General features: G+C 35.7%; 1 protein-coding gene across 1 annotated transcript in view; it reads right to left on the bottom strand.

Moving 5' to 3' along the window:
* Positions 1-20460, bottom strand: part of DNAJC15 (DnaJ heat shock protein family (Hsp40) member C15) — a 62325-nt gene that overhangs the window by 13849 nt on the left and 28016 nt on the right. Inside the window, exons 5-6 of the mRNA XM_044669385.1 lie at positions 4741-4817; positions 200-270 (exon numbers count right to left, since the gene is read on the bottom strand). Coding sequence (XP_044525320.1) covers positions 200-270; positions 4741-4817 — 148 coding nt within the window. The remainder of the gene's footprint in view (positions 1-199; positions 271-4740; positions 4818-20460) is intronic.

Here is a 20460-nt window from a genome sequence, read left to right as displayed (position 1 = left end):
CTGTGGGTCACTGAACTCCAATATAGTCTTATTTATTTATGACAGAAATCATAATATATGTGGAGCATAAACTGCCATCCTAACTGTATATCATTTAGTGAATTTTATAGTAAGTTATTCACAATGAACTTAAATGAACTGAAGGGAGTTCTTAGCATATTCTAATCCACATGATATTGAAAATAGAAATTCCATGTACCTTTATCTGGGTGATTCAAAATCATGATTCTCCTGTGAGCTGTTCTAATCTTGGCCTTGCCAGCAGATGGGCTGTAAAAATAAATTAAAGCGCTTACAATAAATAGTGTCAAATGCAGATTGTAAATTAACTGCTTATATGGGTTTCTCAAAATTAAAAACCAGTGAGGATTTCACCATCTTGTGGACAAACACGAAATTACAGTTTTTCACTTGAACATAATATCAGAATAAAACTCTAACCCGATTTATATATTGTTTTGTTTCCCTGCACTTCTATTCTGTTGAGAAGCTTCTACAAAATATACTATGCATGGGGGTCACAGTGCTGAGTATGCTAACTAGTGAACTTGGTCTCCTTTTATAAATCAAGTGGCCATTTAAAAGAAGATTCTCAGGGACATATTTAGCAATTAACCTTCCCCCGAATATATATATGAGAAATATTATAAGAAAGGTTCAGCTGTTTGTCTTCATATTTTAGGGGAATTGTAAAGGAGATTCAAAAATTATCTGGAAAACTTCACTTATCTGACATCATTAGGGAATGAAGGGTTCCATACCACTGCTAAGTGAAGTCTTATATAAGTGAAGTCAAATATTTTGGATAGTCTTTCTAATATGTCTTCCCAATTTCCCTGCCTTCATAAGCAAACTATACTAAACTAGACTTAATCTTTTCTTTATGACTCTGGGTATTTGCTAAGAAGACAAGTTATTCTACTGTCCTAGACCCTTAGTAGTACCCTCAAGGATTACTGGTTACTTGCACCTATACCAAATGGTCCTAGATTGCTTCCTGAGTTCTCATCCTCACTATTTACAATTCTGTGGTCCCATTTCTTGCTCTCAGCTATCCTTTGGTTGCTTCTTCTAATCTACTATGGGCTGGGAAATCAGAGAGTCAAGCTTTTTAGGACTCTGTTTAAAGTAAGGGTAAATTGGTTTATGCAAAGCCTGAGCTTTCTGAATAAAGTACACAGATTTTAATTAGTATAAAGACTTTTTTGACATATTTTGGCTGTTTAAAAGTCCATTAAAAATTAACTTCTCTGGATAGCTACTGTGTTCCAAGATATAAACACTGGGTTCAGTCAGAAGCCATGCATTCAAATCCTACTTATGTGTTACGTTGGGCAAAGACTATTTCTTCCCTAAAATGGGAATAATAATATCTGACCTCACTCATGATAATTAAAGAAAAAAAAATATGTGTAAATTGCTTCTGTAAAAAATAAAATGGTGCTATACCAATTTGAACAGTCATTAAGGATGTAGGCTCGATGTTGGCAGAAAACATAAGCACATTTTTTTTTGAATTTCCAATCTAGTTTTTTGTCTCTTATTTTATTTTTCTTCTCAATTACATGTGAACATTTTTAACAATTGCTTTTTGAAATTTTGAGTTCTGAATTCTCTCCCTCTTTGAAAAGGTAACAAAAGATATGAATTATACATGTACAGTCATAAAAAACACATTTCCAATATTCAACATGTTGCAAAGAAAGCAAAGACTAAAAAAAAAAAAAACAAGAAAAATAAAGTAAAAAAAGGAGGCTTCAATCTGCATTCTGTCTCCATCAGTTCTTTCTCTAGTTGAGGATAGCATTTTTCATAAAAGTCCTTCAGAATTGTCTTAGGATCACTGTATTGTTAAGAATAGCTAAGTCATTCAAAGTTGATCATCTTATAATAGTGATGTTACTGTGTACAATGTCCTCTTGACTGTGCTCATTTCACTTTGCATCAGTTCATGTAAGTCTTTACAGGTTTTTCTGAATGCATTCTGCTCATCAATTCTTATAACTCAATAATATTCCACAATAATCATATACCATAACTTCTTTAGCTCACAACCTAGAAGTCATCCTAATCTCCTCATTGTTTCTCATCTCCTATATCCAAAATATTGCCAAGGTCTGCTGATTTCAGCTTTGTAAAATCTTTCAAATCTGCCCTTTTCCATTCTCTGACTGGACACTGCCACCACTCTGGGATGGATACTTATCTCTCTACACTTGGACAACTGGAGTAGCCTGCTGGTGAGTCTGTTTGCCTCAAGTCTCTTCCCTGCTCCAATCCATCCTCTAATATAGCAATTTAAGAGATTTTCCTAAAATATAGGCCCAATCATGAATTCATTCAACAAACACCAAAAACTGATCCAACTATTCTGGAGAACAATCTGGAACTACGGTATAAAACTGTGGGCATCCTTCAATTTAAAAAAGAGCTGCTATAAACGTTTTTGAACAAATAAGTACTTTTTCTTTTTTGATCTTTTTGAGATATAAACTACTAGTGGCCTTACTGGGTTAAAGGGTATGCATTTTGATTGTCCATCCCCCTTTTTAAAATTGTGAAGATCTTGTTGCTTTCTATAGCAACAGGGAGGTGGGAGGGAAGGGGGGAAGTCTTAGGGGGAAAGATGAGTTCAGTTTTGGACATACTGAGTTTAGAATGTCTATTGGACATTGAGTTTGAGATGTCCAAAAGGTAATTGGAGATGAGAGACTGGATGTTAGCAGAGAGTCAAGCAGAAAAGGTAGATCTGAAAATCATCAGCCTAGAGATGGCAATTAATCCATAGGAGCTGAAAAGATAACAGTGCAGTAGGACAGAGGCAGAAGAGAAGAGGGCCCCAAGAGAGAACTCTGAGGGACACGTATAGGTCAGAAGGCACAGTCTGCAGGAAGATCTAGCAAATAAGAGAGAGAAGGAGTGGTCAAATAGGTAGGAGAACCAGGAGGGAGTGGTGTCCCCAAAGTCTAGAGAGAAGAGAATATCAAGGAAGAGACAATGTCCAACAATATTAAATTATTAATATTAATATTATTATTAGAGGTCAAGGAGAATGAAGGTAGAGAAAAAGTCCATTGTTGTTGCTAAAGTCTTGACCCTTCATTTCTTTACCTCTAAAGTAAAAAAAGCTAACTAATACAGGGAAGGATGTTGAAGGCACAGAGTGATAAATTTGCTTTGCTTCTCAAAATCTGTTCTAAAATGTAGGAGCTAGATGGAAATTTTAGTTTCAAGGAAAAACAGGAGAGGAAATGAGAAAAGAAGAGAATATGGAGAAACAGTGAAACCAAAAAACCAACAAACAAAAACAATCAAAAAAGATAGCAAATAGGGAGCAGCTGGGTGGCTCAGTGGATTGAAAGTCTGGCCTAGAGACAAGAGGTCTGGTCTCAGACACTTCCTAGCTGTGTGCCCCTGGGCAAATCACTTAACCCCCATTGCCTAGGCCTTACCACTCTTATGGCTTGGAACCAATACACAGTACTGATTCCAAGATGGAAGGTAAGGATAAAAAAAAAAAAAAACATAGCAAATAAATGAGAAGTCTTGTAAGTAAAGATTGTTATTGGATGAACAATAGTTTTCTTAATAGAGCAGCAGTCTTTACCCTGAATCCATGAAATTATTTAAAATATATTTTTATATGTATTTCAACATAATTGTTTTCTTCTATTATCCTATGTTTTGTTTTATGAATTTAAGAATACGATTTTGAGAAGTCCATAGTCTTTCATCAAACCACCAAAGGGATCCCTGACCCCAAAAAAGTGAAGAACTCCTAGGCTAGAGAGAAGAAAGAGTTAAGGAAATTAAGGAACTATGTCAAGAAGAACAGGATTTAATTCAGAAGAAAGATCAAATTCTAGCTAAAAATTTAACTCCAATGGCAATGAGAGGCAATTTTTATTTTAAGATTTCATAAAATTGTCCTATTTATCCACTGAACCCTGTAATTTAAAAAACAATACTAAACCTGTGAGATTCCCATTGCTGCAGTTACCAGGATCACAAATACAGAACCAGCATTTATACTTTTCTCTCCCAAAATCCAATTGGTGGTTAAATACTGTTGATTCAAACTGCAATATCTCTCATGACATTCTCTCTATTCAAATGGACACTACTCCAGGCTATTTCTTTTTGCCTGGACTATTGGAAAAGCTTCATAATTGGTCTGCCTGCTTCCAGTCTTATCCTTTCCAATTCCATTGTTAACAAAGCTAGCAAAAATAATCTTTCTAAGGCATATGAGTAAATTGTGTCATTCTCCTGGTCAAAAGTAACATCTCATAATGTAAAATCACTACTGAATTCCCAGTTCTCTGTCTTTTGTAAACAATAAATAAGAGCAAGGATGAAATAGATAACACAATGAAAATATGCTGCACATTAAAAGGGTTTGGGTAGTATATCAGATCTCAGATTCTAATGGTGAAGTCAGTAAGCAATCAAAGTAGCACAGTAAGTGAAATTTTGCTTATTTCTAAAGGGTTATTATTTCAACAGCTGCAGATTTTTGTCCTTAAGGCATAAAGCCAGATCTCATGATTGTTTATATTTTCTGCTGTAAGTAGATGCCTGGATTTGATATTTCAAAATATAAACATTCAAAACATCTCCTTTCCCTCCATTTTGTAATACAAGGATAATTTTGTCTCATCCTTGAAACTGGCATTTTCTCCTGTTTAAAAGGGCAAACTTGGTCAGAGAAGAAAAATAATACTTATGCAACACACCTACCTTATGCCTAAAATAAGACTAGCTTCTCGCCTACTCATTTTCTGTTCAAATCCTCCTTTATAGTAGGATGAAAGGCTCTGTACAGGAAAGAGAGAGCAGGAAATAATTAGTTCCATGCATGAGGTGACATGACCTCAATCCCATCACATAGCTATAGGAGAAATAATGCATTTTACTAGAATTCAACTTCAGATTGTGAAATATGCATAAAACAATGCTCATTTTAAAGCAACTATGTCAAGGTGAACACTGCAGCACCAGAAGAACTAAAATTTAGGAATACCTCAAAAGACCAAGCTGTATCAATTGACAAAGTGCATTTTTTTTATGTGTCAAAGAAAATAGAGGGTAGATGAAATTTTTCATTTAAAGTAAAATATCTGCTTTAACTTCTTGCATTTAGAATGAATCTGTACAGATAAGAAAGAAAATACTTAGTACCAAATATATTCCTTTGTAATCATTTATTTAGGAATCTTTCTTGTACATTTTTTCAGTGCAAATTTGGTGGAAACAGGTTTTTGTTTTGTTTTTGCAAATGAAGAAATGGTATGTGTTATGGGCAGTATGGTGCTTCTGTATTTGGGCCTGATAAAGAGATGGCCCAAGATCCTCAGATGGTATAAGGACTTGACTGAATAAGGATGGGAAGCCTAGGTGAACACCAAAGATTGATAATGAACACCAGGTCCAACCAATGTTTATTACTCAGTTGAGCACCAATCCTACCTACAGTGCCCAAGCTTAAGTGGCAAGTGAGAAGATGTGAGCTGGCTCACATAGCCTCTCTGGCTCCTTGGCTTGGGGTTGGGTTAATGGACAAATGTTTAGGGTGAGAATAGTTATTAATGAGATTGCGGCTTAGCTAAAGTATTCCTTTTCCCCTTAGATGCAAAACTATTAACTGATCTTTGGAATAATAACAGTCTTCACCTGAACAAGTTCAAGGATTTAATTGAAATAACTCAAGGGGTAGGATCAAGGATAAGGAAGATGGTGTGGGGATGGCTATGCTAGTCTACAGGCACTAAAGGTAGCTCATCATTTGTTAATCAAGTTGGCAGCTGGCTGAAGAGATCCCTTCTCCCCTCAGGCCCTGGTCAGGCCCGGCTGTGGCCTTGACCAAGTGGAGTGTGGTTTGATGAAATTCTTGATGATTAGATGTTTGATGTATATCTCTCAGCCCTATTCAGCAACTGATGAATTGATACTCAAGGCAATAGGATACAGGTGCTAGTGCAGGTAGTTAGGCCTACCCACCAACCACCTGGTTTCTGTTCTCAAGAATGAGAGCCTTGAAAGGCTCAGCTCCTGGGTTTTTATAGTGGTGGTAGCAACTGTCTCTTGCCCCTTGGCTCATGCCATCTGGGTAAATTCTAGATTCCATAACTGTCAGTTGTCATTCAAGTTGATCATCTTCCCAGAGGTTGCTATTACATATGTCATAGGCTCATAAGTAGTGCACTGTGTAATGAGGGGGTAATCAGGTTGATAATAGGGGCGCTGGTGGTACCACTAAGTCTCCTAGACCAGGGAGCCTACAACTACAGTATTTGTTGATTTGAGACAGCCAGGGATGTGTGGGCCTGAGCTGAGAAGCCCAGTCAATCTCCTTGTTGTCTGTGGGCTCCTTTAAGGTTGGGAGTGAGGAGCCCCTCCCTGCTGGTGAGAAACCAGAAACCAACAGGAAGTGAAGCCGTCTCACTTCCTGGATAAAATGGATGCCTGGTCTAACCCCCTCTGGAGACAAGTGGTAGCTATCCTCCTTCTCAGCCCCTTAGCCCTGGTTGATGTTATAAATGAACTATGGAAACTCTCAGAATCAGGCCAAGGGGTTTATTTAAAACACAAGGGTAGACTGAGGGAGGAGGGTTAGGGTCTGGAGAAGCTGTTGCTATGGATGAATGGCCAGTGCTGGCAGAGGACCTCAGAAAGTAGGATCAGTCTGAGGGAACCAGCCCCTCAGCCAGGGATAATTCCACTGCCCTGATGTAGATGGGTTTACCAGCTTGACAAAAGAGGGTAATGATTTGGTTTAGGGGTGTCCCTGGTTAGGCTAATTTAACTAATTCCTGCCCACGTTCCACAACTCAAACCTCCCTTCCCTCCCAGGGTCCCAAGGGGAAGTCCAGGGGATAGATGGATGTCTGGGTGAGGTCAAGGAAATCAGAACCCCCAGATTGGTTCTCCAGGGGTATTTATAGTCCCAGCTCCAACAGTCAGGTCTTGAGACAGGGACTTGCAGGGTCAAAGTTCCATTCCCCTAACTGCCAGGATTGCCTAGGGTGATTTTGCAACTGCAAGAGATCTTGCATCAATCCTGCATTACAACTGTGGCTGGAGGATCATTCACGCCATGGTTGCTGTAACTTTTTATTCGCCACTTGGATAACTTCCAAGATGGCCGTCTCTCTTCTTTTGGAGGTATTCTTGATAGCTAATGTTTGAAGTAAGAACTTTTAAATGTATTAGCCAGTCATTGATGAAGACCCTACCTAGAACATTGTGGAAAACAAGTTTGAGCAATCCCCTGCTTGTGGTCTTCACTAAGCAATAACTCACCGTTTTCTTATAAAAAGGAAGAGTATTTGATTTTTGCTTTAGGTTATTTTCTGATGGTTTATGAACATCTGGATGGAAGGTACTAATGATAGTTACAGACTTGGATCTCTTACACTGACATTACATCAGGGCCCTTCTAGGTTTTTCTTTACAGATTTCCAAACCAGAGATTCATGCAGTGGTCTATGTGTCTTTATTACTTCTGGAAGTTATCTATAGTTTTAATGAATTGTCTCAACTATGCTGCATGCTGAATATAAGATAATTGCCACAGTTATACCTTTGTAAAATGACAGTTTCACATCCTTCAGTATTATATCAGTAGTTATACTAGTATATCCATTGCATAAATATTTGTTTTTGATGTCTACTGCCAACCAAAATTTCAGACCAAATTTGTCTGATATGTTTGACATTAATTGAATAAATTTACTGTGTGCCTTGCAAAGCAGCAAAATAGCTCATCGACTATTATATATACATCAGGAATAAATGCATTCTGACAATTTTCAATGAAAGAAAGAATTCCATGATGAGAATGCTAGACACAACTTGTCCTGAGACAGATTTGGCTTCCTTTCTGTTTTCAGGTCAAAGGGAAGTTATCTCATTATTATCATCTAGGAATCAATTATGTGGTTTAGTTTTACTAAACAAAAATAACCCCAAAGGGGGAAATAGGTAGGTTTTTCCCACCAATAATGTCATAAGAATTAGCATTGCCTGCTATTCATTGGTCATAAGCATTTCTACAAATAAAATTAGAAATTAAAGGAGGCTTGTCTTGACGACATGGATTTTAGAATGTTTAGCAGGTCCAGATGGAATATTAAGCTATCTCAAGAATCCTCATACTGCATGAGAAGCAGCTAAACCATCTTTACCTTTCAGGCATCATCTTTTTTGTCATGAATTTGGTTTGGACAAGCACTGTGTTTTTTATTACCTTTTAGATGATCAGTTATAAAACAAACTTCACTGATGGACTTATTGTCACTGGAATCAGATGAGGAATACTCTTCTTTATGGGTTACAATTACAGTATTTACATCATCAAATTTGCTTCATGTAAATTTACCATGAGCTGGATGGGCTATTTTTTAATTAGTTCTAAAATCTATTCATCAGAAAGTCTCTTAAGACATTTTATCAACAAGTATGCAAGCAAAGGCTATGTTATTATCAAAATCTAAATGTAAATTCTGAAAAAATAGAAAAATAAAAAACAATAAATCAGTAAAATAGTGGAAGCTACATGTAAAGATCACATTTTGTTTTATTTTATATATTATTCACTAAGTTTTATAAACATGAGATGAATTCTACTGATATTCCTCGGGGAAAAGACAAATATGAGTAAAAAAATAATCAAATAGAAATTAACATATGAGAATTTCTACTTACATGTAGCAAAAGTATCAAGTGTTTAAGCACTTGTGTCATTTCATTTCTTTTCTTATCTGAAAAGTTTTTGGAAAGCTAAGAAACAAAGATTTAAGTTTTATCTTTGGTCTAGATAACCTTGAGGAATACCCCAACTCAACTGATTGAGAGACAATCTGCTTTTTTACCATGACATTTGGGATCACTAACTGAAGAGCAGGAAGGGATCTCAGGGACCATTTAATCCAACACCCTCATCCTCTATGTAACTTGCCCAAGGACACACAGTTCATAAAGTTCATTAAGTGTTTAGAGGTTGAAGTCACCTCTAAATCCAGAGTCAGCATTCTTTTCATTGTATCAAGTTTGTCAAACAGCAACTAGTAGTGAAAAAGGAAGGACTGGCAAAATGTGGTAAAGACAGGCTGGGGAAGTATAGATCAAGATGAACAGAAGGAAAGGTATGGGTGGAGGGGTAAGATGCAATTCGCAAAACAGATTTTTGTGGTGAATCAATAATGATGTAGTAAGAGACACCTATTGATGGGAAACAGGACAGAAAGGTAGGGGTTACAGTATAAGGAGATGGAGTTGAGCAGATGGTCAGAGAATAGGATTAATACTTTGGGGACTCAATAAATTGGGATGGAAGAGAACCAGAATCTTCAGAATTAATGGAAGCATGGTATTTATAGTTACAATGAGAAGACAAGGAGTTGAAGGGAGACCTCATTTAACCCACTTCAGATAAATAAATTTTACTCTATAACTTCACTAAGAATATATTTTCCAAGCTTTCTCTCAATTTTGCTAACATTGTTGTAATAGGCTATCTGACATTCAAAGAGCAACTAATCCCAATACTATACAAATTATTTGATATAATAAGCAAAGAAGGAGTCCTATCAAATTCCTTTTATGACACAAATATGGTATTGATTCCAAAGCCAGGGAGATCAAAAACAAAGAAAGAAAACTACAAATCAATCTCCCTAATGAACATAGATGCAAAAATCTTAAATAGAATACTAGCAAAAAGACTCCAGCAAGTGATCAAGAGGATTATCCAACATGATCAGGTGGGATTTATACCATGAATGCAAGGATGGTTCAACATTAGGAAAACCATCCACATAATTGACCATATCAACAGTCTAACAAAAAAAAAAAATCACATGATTATCTCAATGGATGCTGAAAAAGCCTTTGACAAAATACAATACCCATTCCTATTGAAAACACTGGAAAGTATAGGAACAGAAGGACGTTTCCTAAAAATAATAAACAGTATATATCTAAAACCATCAACAAGCATCATATGCAATGGGGATAAATTAGAAGCCTTCCCAGTAAGATCAGGCATGAAACAATGATGCCCACTATCACCCCTATTATTTAACATTGTACTAGAAACACTAGCAGTAGCAATTAGAAAAGAAAAAGAAATTGAAGGTATCAAAATAGGCAATGAGGAGACTAAGCTATCACTCTTTGCAGATGATATGATGGTCTACTTAAAAAATCCTAGAGAATCAACTAAAAAGCTAGTAGAAATAATCAACAACTTTAGCAAAGTTGCAGGATAGAAAATAAATGCACACAAAACATCAGCATTTCTATATATTTCCAACACATCACAGCAGCAAGAGGTAGAAAGAGAAGTACCATTTACAATCACCCAAGACAATATAAAATACTTAGGAATCTACCAAAACAAACACAGGAATTATATGAACACAATTACAAAACACTTTCCAAACAATTAAAACTAGATCTAAACGATTGGAAAAACACTGATTGCTCATGGGTAGGACGAGCTAAAATAATAAAAATGACCGTTCTACCCAAATTAATTTATTTAGTTAGTGCCATACCTATCAAACTACCAAAAAACTTCTTTACTGAATTAGAAAAAACTATAACAAAATTCATTTGGAAGAACAAAAGATCAAGAATATCAAGGGAAATAATGAAAAAAAAAATGTGAAGGAAGGTGGCTTAGCAGTACCAGATATTAAACTATACTGTAAAGCAGCAGTCATCAAAGCAATATGGTACTGGCTAAGAGACAGAAGGGAGGATCAGTGGAATAGACTTGGGGCAAGTGACATCAGCAAGACTGTATAATAAACCCAGAGCCTAACTTTTGGGACAAAAATCCACTATTTGACAAAAAAACTGCTGGGAAAATTGGGAAACAATATGGGAGAGATTAGGTTTAGACCAACATCTCACACCCCACACCAAGATAAATTCATAATGGGTGAATGACCTGAATATAAAGAGGGGAACTATAAATAAATTAAGTGAACACAGAATAGTAAAATAGATTTTAAAACCAAGCAAGAGTTAGAGAAAATTACAAAATGTAAAATAAATGATTTTGATTATACTAAATTAAAAAGCTTTTGTACAAACAAAAACAATGCAACTAAAATCAGAAGGGAAACAACCAACTGGAAAAAAATCTTTATAACAAAAAACTCTGACAGGGGTCTAATTATTCAAATATACAAGGAGTTAAATCAATTGTATAAAAAAATCAAGCTATTCCCCAATTGATAAATGGGCAAGGGACATGAATAGGCAATTTTCAGATAAAGAAATCAAAATAAACCCATGAGAAAGTGTTCTAAATCTCTAATAAACCCATGAGAAAGTGTTCTAAATCTCTAATAATTAGAGAAATGCAAATCAAAACAATGCTGAGGTATCACCTCATACCTAGCAGATTGGCTAAAATGATAGTAGAGGAGAGTAATGAATATTGGAAGGCATGTGGCAAAATTGGGACATTAATGCATTGCTGGTGGAGTTGTGAACTGATCCAACCATTCTGGATGGCAATTTGGAACTATGCTCAAAGGGCTATAAAAGATTGCCTGCCCTTTGATCCAGCCATACCATTGCTGGGTTTGTAACCCAAAGAGATCATAGATAAACAGACTTGTATGAAAATATTTATAGCTGCATTTTTTTGTGGTGGCAAAAGACTGGAAAATGAGGGTATGCCCTTCTATTGGGGAATGGCTGAACAAATTGTGGTATATGCTGGTGATGGAATACTAGTGTGCTCAAAAGAATAATAAACTGGAGGAATTCCATGTGAACTGGAAAAACCTCCAGGAATTGATGCAGAGTGAAAGGAGCAAAGCCAGAAGAACATTGTATACAGAGACTGATAAACTGTGGTAAAATAGAATATAATGGACTTCAGTACTAGCAGCAATGCAATTCTGAGGGACTTATGGAAAAGAACGCTACCCACATTCAGAGGAAGAACTGCAGGAGAGGAAACACAGAAGAAAAGCCACTGTTTGAACACATGGGTTGAGGCAGACATGATTGGGGATGTAGACTCGAAACTACCACACCAATGCAACTATCAACAATTTGGAAATAAGTCTTGATTGATGGCACATGTTAAAACCAGTGGAAATGCGCATTGGCTATGGGGGGGGGGGAGGAGACCGGGGGATGAAGGGGAAAGTAAGAACATGAATCATGTAACCATGATAACTTTTCTAAAAAATAAAAATTATTTTAAAAAAAGAAAGAAAAAAATAAACATGCAATAAATTCAAAGCAGTCACAAAGCAGCTGTGCTTATGTGGGTATCCTCTGAAACCCCATTCTGCTCTCTTCTGTGTAGTAAAAAACGCACAGGAAGGGATCTTTTCTTCTTTGGGGGGGGGGCAAATGTAATCTTAGCATCCCGCCCCACCAATACTTCTCCCCTAAATTGAAAACAATCACCAACCCTCACTAGTAACAAATAAGCATAGTCATATCCTCCAAGATGTCCTCATGAGGGTGGGATCCACTGTTTTTGTCCACCCTAATTTTGCTAGACACCTGGAGCTGGCTACTTTGCATGTCAGGGCATCACGGGATTTCTGGAGTATTCAGGCACAGAGAGAAAAGCAAGCTAATTTTTGTAAAGATATTTTTGGGTACATAGTTATAGTAACCTTAAAAATAATATTGTATTTCTCCATGAATAGATTCTATAAACAATAGGGCCAGAAGACTGTCCAGGAGGTCTAAACTTTCAACAGTTTTTCTTTATAATGCTGTATTTGTATAAATTATTCTCCTGGTTCTACTCATTTCACTCTGGATCAATTCAGTTAAATTTTTCCAGATTTCTCTCCATCTATTCCTTTCATCATTTCTAGCAAAATTGTATTCCCTTACATTAATATACCATAATTGGTTCCTTTATTCCCAAACTGATGAGAAGTTTGTCTCCCTAGTTTCTAGTTCTTTGCCACCATAAGAGTTGCTATGAATATCTTTGCATATGTGAGTCTTTCTAATCTTTCTTTGATCTTTTTGGAGTACACTAATTCATGCTCTCAATAGTGCATATTATGTGCGTACCCTGAATAGTCACTCCAACAAATGTTATCTTTCCCAGTATGATGAGTATGGGATGGAATTTTGATATCACTTTGACCTGCATTTCTTCACTTACAGGTATCTGAAGCACTTTTCCACAAGGTTGTTTAGATCTTGGATTTTTCCTTAAGAATTGCCTATTCAGGGGGGGGCAGCTGGGTAGCTCAGTGGATTGAGAGCCAGACCTAGAGACAGGAGGTCCTAGGTTCAAATCCGGCCTCAGACACTTCCCAGCTGTGTGACCCTGGGCAAGTCACTTGACTCCCATTGCCTACCCTTACCAATCTTCCACCTATAAGTCAATACACAGAAGTTAAGGGTTTAAAATTAAAAAAAAACAAAAAACAAAAAACAAAAGAATTGCCTATTCATATCCTTTGACTATCTATCACGGAAGAACTGGGTTCCTTATGTATCTTTGAAATCAGACTTTTATCAGAGGAACTTTCTGCAAAGATTTTTTCCTAGTTATATGTTAGCTTCTCAGCTCCATTTCCCTTCTAAATTTTCCTTTATTGATTTTATTTGTGCAGAAGCTTTTTTAATTTTAAATAATCAGAACTGTTAATTTTATTTTTTGTGGTCTATCCTTTGTTTGATCATGAACTCTTCTATCCATGGTTGGAAAAGTATCTTCTTCTTTACTACTCTAATCTGTCCATGACATGACCATATATATCTACATTCTGAATACATCTGGAGCTTATCATGGTAACTGATCAAGTGAAATAATGTACTTACAGTGCATTATAAACCTTTAATCACTCCACGAATGCTAACTATTACTGCTTTCCTTCTTCTCCTATGGTATGAGATGTTGATTGGAACCCACTTTCTGCCAGATTCCTTTCCACTTTTCCTGGTATAGTCTTTGGGTTTAGCAAACATTATGTTACTGTTCATTTGGGCCTTTAAATCATTTACTTAAATTATTCCATGACTGACTTTTCCGTTTTTAACCATACCAGATAGCTTTGATGATTATTGATTTGTAATATGGTTTGGATTTCATACTATCATTCCCATCTTTTTTTTTTTCATTATATTGTTTGAAAGAATCTTTTTTTTTTTTTAAAGGTGGGATAGTTGCTAGTAACACTATTTAGTTGAAGGGAGAGATGAATAGATAGCATAAAAAAATTAAACATACTTAAAATCTTAAAGTAACTTAGGACTACATTTCTTGACTACACTGAAGTTTTTCAAAAGAAATGTTAAGATATATAAAATTAGAGCATAAGAACAACTCTTTAACAGAAAGAATGATCAGATAATATTGAAATTGAGGCAAAGAGAAGTTGAATGACTTGTCTTGGATCACACAGTAAGCATCTAAGGATCACATTTGAAAACAGGCCTTCTTAATGCCAGGCTTAGTGTGCTATCACTGTATCTCCAAGTTGCCAAAGGGATACCCTAAAGCACAGCTCTGATCAACTCACTCTCCTACTGAATAACAGAGCATTTATTTTTTAGTATGCATCAGGAGTCTGACAGTCAATCAGATCTGTACTCTATAGATACCACTTTGTCAGGTTTATGGGAAACATTTGGAATTTGTCATCAGTGTTGCAACTATGCTTAATATTGATGAGGCAAACACATAGAATAATTCTTTCTCATATTTTGAAAAATATTTCTTTTCCTAAAATTTTTCACCTCAGGAAGCTGTGAAACTTTTTGTTTTTAAAGCATTAATGTATTATTAATATATTGTCAAATTGTGGTTTTTCATTATTCATGCTATAGTCACAAATCCCAATAGTAATAAAAGTGGGTAATACTTATGCCATTCTGATTGTTATTATTATTATTACACAAAAGAAAATGAAGGGTAAATACCACCACCACTTATCCAAGAAGGGCCACACAAAGAAAAATGACAAGAAGTGGCTCCAAACCAAAAACATTCATCTGTTCATAGAAAAAAATTAGTTTGATACAACATAATTAATGCAATTTACCCTAAAAAATGGTTTTAAGATTAAAAAATGTATATTTTAGAAATGCCAACAATAGAAAAAAATAGAGATGAATGATGCTTTCATTCCTCAGTTATGTTTTTACAAGCAGTTTCTCTGAGAAAGAAGAAGTCATTCTGAAAGTAGGTGGATAGCCACTAATGTGATTTGCAAATACGTTTATACTGCATAATAAATAATTTTAAGTAGCATGAAAACTTATTTGAACAACTGAATAACATTTTAATGTTACATTGCTTAGTGACCAGAACCCAAAAGAATATAGGATAACTTTGTATTTACATAAAGTATACATGGGACAGACCTTTAACATTCAATTATATCAGACCTATGAATAGACAGCATAAAAAAATTAAACATACTTAAAATCTTAAAATAATTTAGGACTACATTTCTTGACTACACTGAAGTTTTTCAAAAGAAATGTTAAGATATATATAAAATTAGAGCATAAGAACAACTCTTTAACAGTAAGAATGATCAGATAATATTTTTTTCTATTTTTAACAGAACAGTCTAAAACTGAGACCAATGGTTTTTTGTTGCTATCCCTCTGGAACTCTTCATACACTCACTGAAACTTCTGGATCATAGAAAAGCAATTACTCATTATCAAGAACTGAATTATTATTAACCTTGTTTCCATTATAACTAATGCTTCCAAATTCCACACATTAGGAAAAGAATGAGAAAATGTAAATAATAGAAAACAGAAGTGCCAACCAATAAAATAGATAAACCATTGTGTTATAATGATTTACAAAAAAAGAAAGGAGAAACCCAAATTAACAGTATCAAAAATGAAAAGACTGAATTCATTATCAATGAAAAATTAAATAAAAACAATTATTAATAGCTATTTTGCCAATTATTTACCAATAAATTTAACCATCTTAAGTGAAATGGATGAATACAAAACTACAAACTGCCCAGATTAACAGAAAAGGATACAGAATTTGAAAAGAAAAAGAAGTTGAACAAGCCTTCAGTGAGCTTCCTAAGAAAAAACCCCTAGGGTCAGATGATCTACAAGAAAAGTCTTCCAAACATTTAAAGAACAATTGAGGGTACCAAAACAAACCCAGCAACTATATAAATCCAATGACAAAATACCTTTCATATGAATAAAGTCAGGCTAAAACAACTGGAAAAATATTTAATGTTTGTAAATGTTAACCCAAGCTAATATAATAAAAATGACAATCCTACATAAATTAATTTACCTATTCAGTACCATTCCAATTAAACTGCTCAAAAATTATTTTCAAGAACTAGAAAAAAATAACAAAATTCATATGGAAGAATAAAAGATCAAGAACATCAAGGGAATTATTGAGAAAAAAAATATGAAGGAAGGAGGCTTAGCCAAACCAGATTTCAACTATATTATAAAGCAGCAATCATCAAAACAACTTGATAATGTTTAAAAAATAAGAGTAGTAGATCAATGGAATAGGTTAGAACAGTGATGGTGAACCTTTTAGAGACTGTGTGCCATGCTCGCCTCCACCCCACATCCAGACTGCATGCCATGCTCCCCCCATTCCGAGATAAAATGCTGTACTCCTCCTCCCCTGCTACCTTACCCCAGACAGAGGAGGGAGAAAGAGAGGGGAATGGCTCAAGCACTTTGCTCAGGGGAGGGAGAGGTGCCTGTGGAGAGAGGGAAAGGAGTGGCCCCCAGTGCTCTGCCTAGGGGGAAGAGTAGATGCAGAGTCGGGGAGGCATGGTGGAGAGGGGGAGGGGAGCAGCTCTGCCTAAGTCCCTCTGCCTTTCTAGTAACAAAATCTGGCAGATGATGGTGCCCATGCCCACAGAGAGGTCTCTGCGTGCCATCTTTTGCACCTGTGCCATAGGTTCACCATCATGGGGTTAGGAAATCAACAAATAATAGTTAATGACCATAGTAACCCTGGTTTTGATAAACCCAAAGATCCGTACTATTAAGGAGAACTCACTATTTGACAAAACTTCTGGGAATTGGAAAACAATATGGCGGACACTAAACAGAAACCAATTCCTCACACTACATACCAAGACAGTCAAAATGAACACTTGATCTAGAAATAAAGGGTGATACCATAAACAAATTAGGGAAACATGACTAAATAAGACATGTGGACACCAGAAATGATTATTTAATTCCAAATGACTTTTTTAGCAATTTATTTATAAAATAGAGGGAAAGAGTGAAAGTAGAGAAATGAGAAAATGCATGGAGTAAGAAATCTAGCTTAACAAGCTAGACTATTGCTTAAGCCTTGGCTTTATTCCAGCAGGGCTCCAGAAGCCCCAGCAGGAGGGCCTAAAGGCCAATTAACAAGGGTTTTAACCACAAGGCATCCTCCTAGCTGAGGTGTCTCTCTGGAGATTAGTACCTCCAGAAAATCCAGGGAAGGAGTCAGCCTTTTTCACTCACCTACATGGTAGTCCTAATAGAAAACAGCCCTCAGCCGGAGCTCCTCCAGGGTTAAGTTCAAGGTGAAAGACCCTTTCACAGAAAGTTCTTGCCACTTATAAAGACCATTTCTTTTGTTACTTCCTGTGCCTTCCTTCCATTTTATGTGTCCTAATTATAGCTAAAGCTTTGCTTAGGACTGCTCAAAGGGCAGTTAGTCGATTCTGATTTGTCATCCACTATCGCACACGTGAGTCAAAGATCTCCCCCACTTAAGGATATGTGGGGTGTGTATACACTTCTGGTGATTAAATCTAAAAATTGGCAGGGGAGAGTTAATCCCATCTTCACAAGGAAAACAACAAATTTTGGGGAAAAATTTTAACTAATATCTCTGACAAAGGCCTCATTTCTTTAGTATATAGAGAATTGGTTCAAATTTATGGAATACAAAGCACTTCATAACTAATATATGGTCAAAGAATATGAATAGGCAGTTCTCAGATGAAGAAATCAAAACCATCTATGAACTATAACTATATATGAAATAAATGCTCTGAATTACTAGGGATTAGAAAAATTCAAATTAAAACAACTCTTGAGATTCTACTTCACACCTATCAGATTAGCTAATATGACCAGAAAGGTAAGTGATAAATTTCAGAAGGGATGTAGGAAAATAGGGACACATATACTGAGGACTGCCACAACCATTCTGGACAGCAATATGGAAATAAGACTATGCATACCCTTTGACCAACCAATACCACTAAAGGGTATGTATCTTAAAGAGATCAAAGATACAGGAAAAGGTACTACTTATACAAAAATAATTTTAGCAGCTTTCTTAGTAGTGCCAAAGAACTGGAAACTAAGGAAATGTCCATCATTTGGGGAATGGATGAACCAGTTATGGTACATGGTTGTAATGGAAAACTATTATACCACAAGAAATGATGAACAGGATAAATTTGGAAAAACCTGGAAAGATTTACACGAGTTGATGCAAAGTGAAGTACACAGGATCAAAAGAACATTATACGCAATAACAAAAATACTGTACAATGATCAACCATGAAGGACTAAACTATTATCAGCAAAACAAGGTCTCAAAATAACTCCAAGGGACTCATGATAAAAAATGTTATTCAGGGGGCAGCTGGGTAGCTCAGTGAAATGAGAGTCAGGCCTAGAGACGGGAGGTCCTAGGTTCAAATCTGGCCTCAGTCACTTCCCAGCCGTGTGACCCTGGGCAAGTCACTTGACCCCCATTGCCTACCCTTACCACTCTTCTGCCTTGGAGCCAATACACAGTATTGACTCCAAGACGGAAGGTAAGGGTTTTAAAAAAAAAAAAAAAAAAAAAAAAAAAAAAATGTTATTCAAAGTCAAAGAAGGAACTCTTGGAACCTGATTGTAGATCAAAGGCATACCATCTTCTAATTTATTTCTTTCATGAACTTTTTATATGATGTGTGAACATGTATCTTATGTCATGGCATAGGGGAATATGAAAATATGTACTGCATGAAAGCACTGGTATAAACTAGTGAGGGAAGGAAAGAGGGAGAGAATATGAATAGCAAAATGTCAGAAAACAATTGTAAAAAATTGTTTCTATATGTAATTGAAAAAAAGTTTAAAAAAAGCACGTAAGGGGCATCTATGAAGCAAAGTGTCAGGCCTGGAGTCAGGGGAACCTGGTTCAAGTTGGGCCTCAGACACTTCCTATTTGTGACCCTGGGCAAATCACTTAACCCCAGTCACCTAGCTCTTACCACTCTTCTGCCTTAGTAATATTGATTAGTATTAGATAAGGTGTTTTTTTTTAAAAAGAACAAATAATTCAAATATTATATAAACAATTTGGAAAAATAGCCAAAGGGGTAACTTTAGTAAAGTAGCAGGATATAAAATAAACACAAATTATCAGCATTTTTATGTTTTAGTAACAGTCTTGCAAGAAGAGGCAGAAAGAGACACTATTTAAAATAACCACAAATAGAATAAAATATCTGGGAATATACCTGCCAAAACAAACCCATAATTATAAAATACCTCTTATACAAATGAAGTCTGATCTAAATAATTGGAGAAGTATTAATTGTTCATGGATAAGCAGAGTCAATATAATTAAAATGATATTCTTGACTAAACTAATCTACTTATTCACCAAATTACCAAAAAAGTATCTTATTGAGTTAGAAAAAATAATAACAAAATTCATTTGGAAGAAAAAAATGACTAAAGGCAAAATGACAAATGTTGGAAGAAATGTTGAAAAGTGGGGATGTAAGTACACTGTTGCTAAAACTGTAGACTGATCCGCATTTTGGAATCATGCCCAGAGAGTTAAAAACTTGTGTACACTCTTAGACCCATCTGGGTCTGTTTCCCAAAGAGATCAGGGAAAAAGGAAAAGAACCTGTACATTGCAAAATATTTATAGAAGCTCTTTTGGCAAAGAACTGGAAATAAAGGTTATGTCCATCAGTTGGGGAATAGCTAAACAAATTGTGGTACTGATGGTACTGTGCTCCAAGGAGCAGATTAATTGTTTTAAAACTTAGAAAGAACTATATGAGATAATGAAGAGTGAAATGATAGAACAAACAAAACATTATATATAGCTACAGATTTAATATTTGAAGAATAACTTGTAAATACTCATCTCCAGAGAAACAACTGAAAAATGGAAAGACAAAAGACATAACCTATATATACATGTTTGCCAGATGATGTCTTCCGTAGGGTGAGGAGGAGAAGGAGGGACTGAAATACCTGGAAATAAATTATTTTAATAAATTGTTTTTAAAAGAACTAACTGTTTAACAATAACCGCTGGAAATGATGGAAAACAATTTGGCAGAAAACTACTTCACACTGTCATGATATGGTCAAAATGGGTACATGATTTAGACAAAAAGAGTGATACCCTAAGCAAATTGGGAGAACATGGAATAATATTTAACCTGTCAGACCTATGGATAAGGG

The sequence above is a fragment of the Gracilinanus agilis genome, chromosome 3 (genome assembly GCF_016433145.1).
Source record: "Gracilinanus agilis isolate LMUSP501 chromosome 3, AgileGrace, whole genome shotgun sequence".
NCBI classification, from domain to species: Eukaryota; Metazoa; Chordata; class Mammalia; order Didelphimorphia; family Didelphidae; genus Gracilinanus; species Gracilinanus agilis.
Note: the sequence above shows the minus strand (reverse complement) of the source record. Positions and strands in the feature narration are given on the sequence as shown.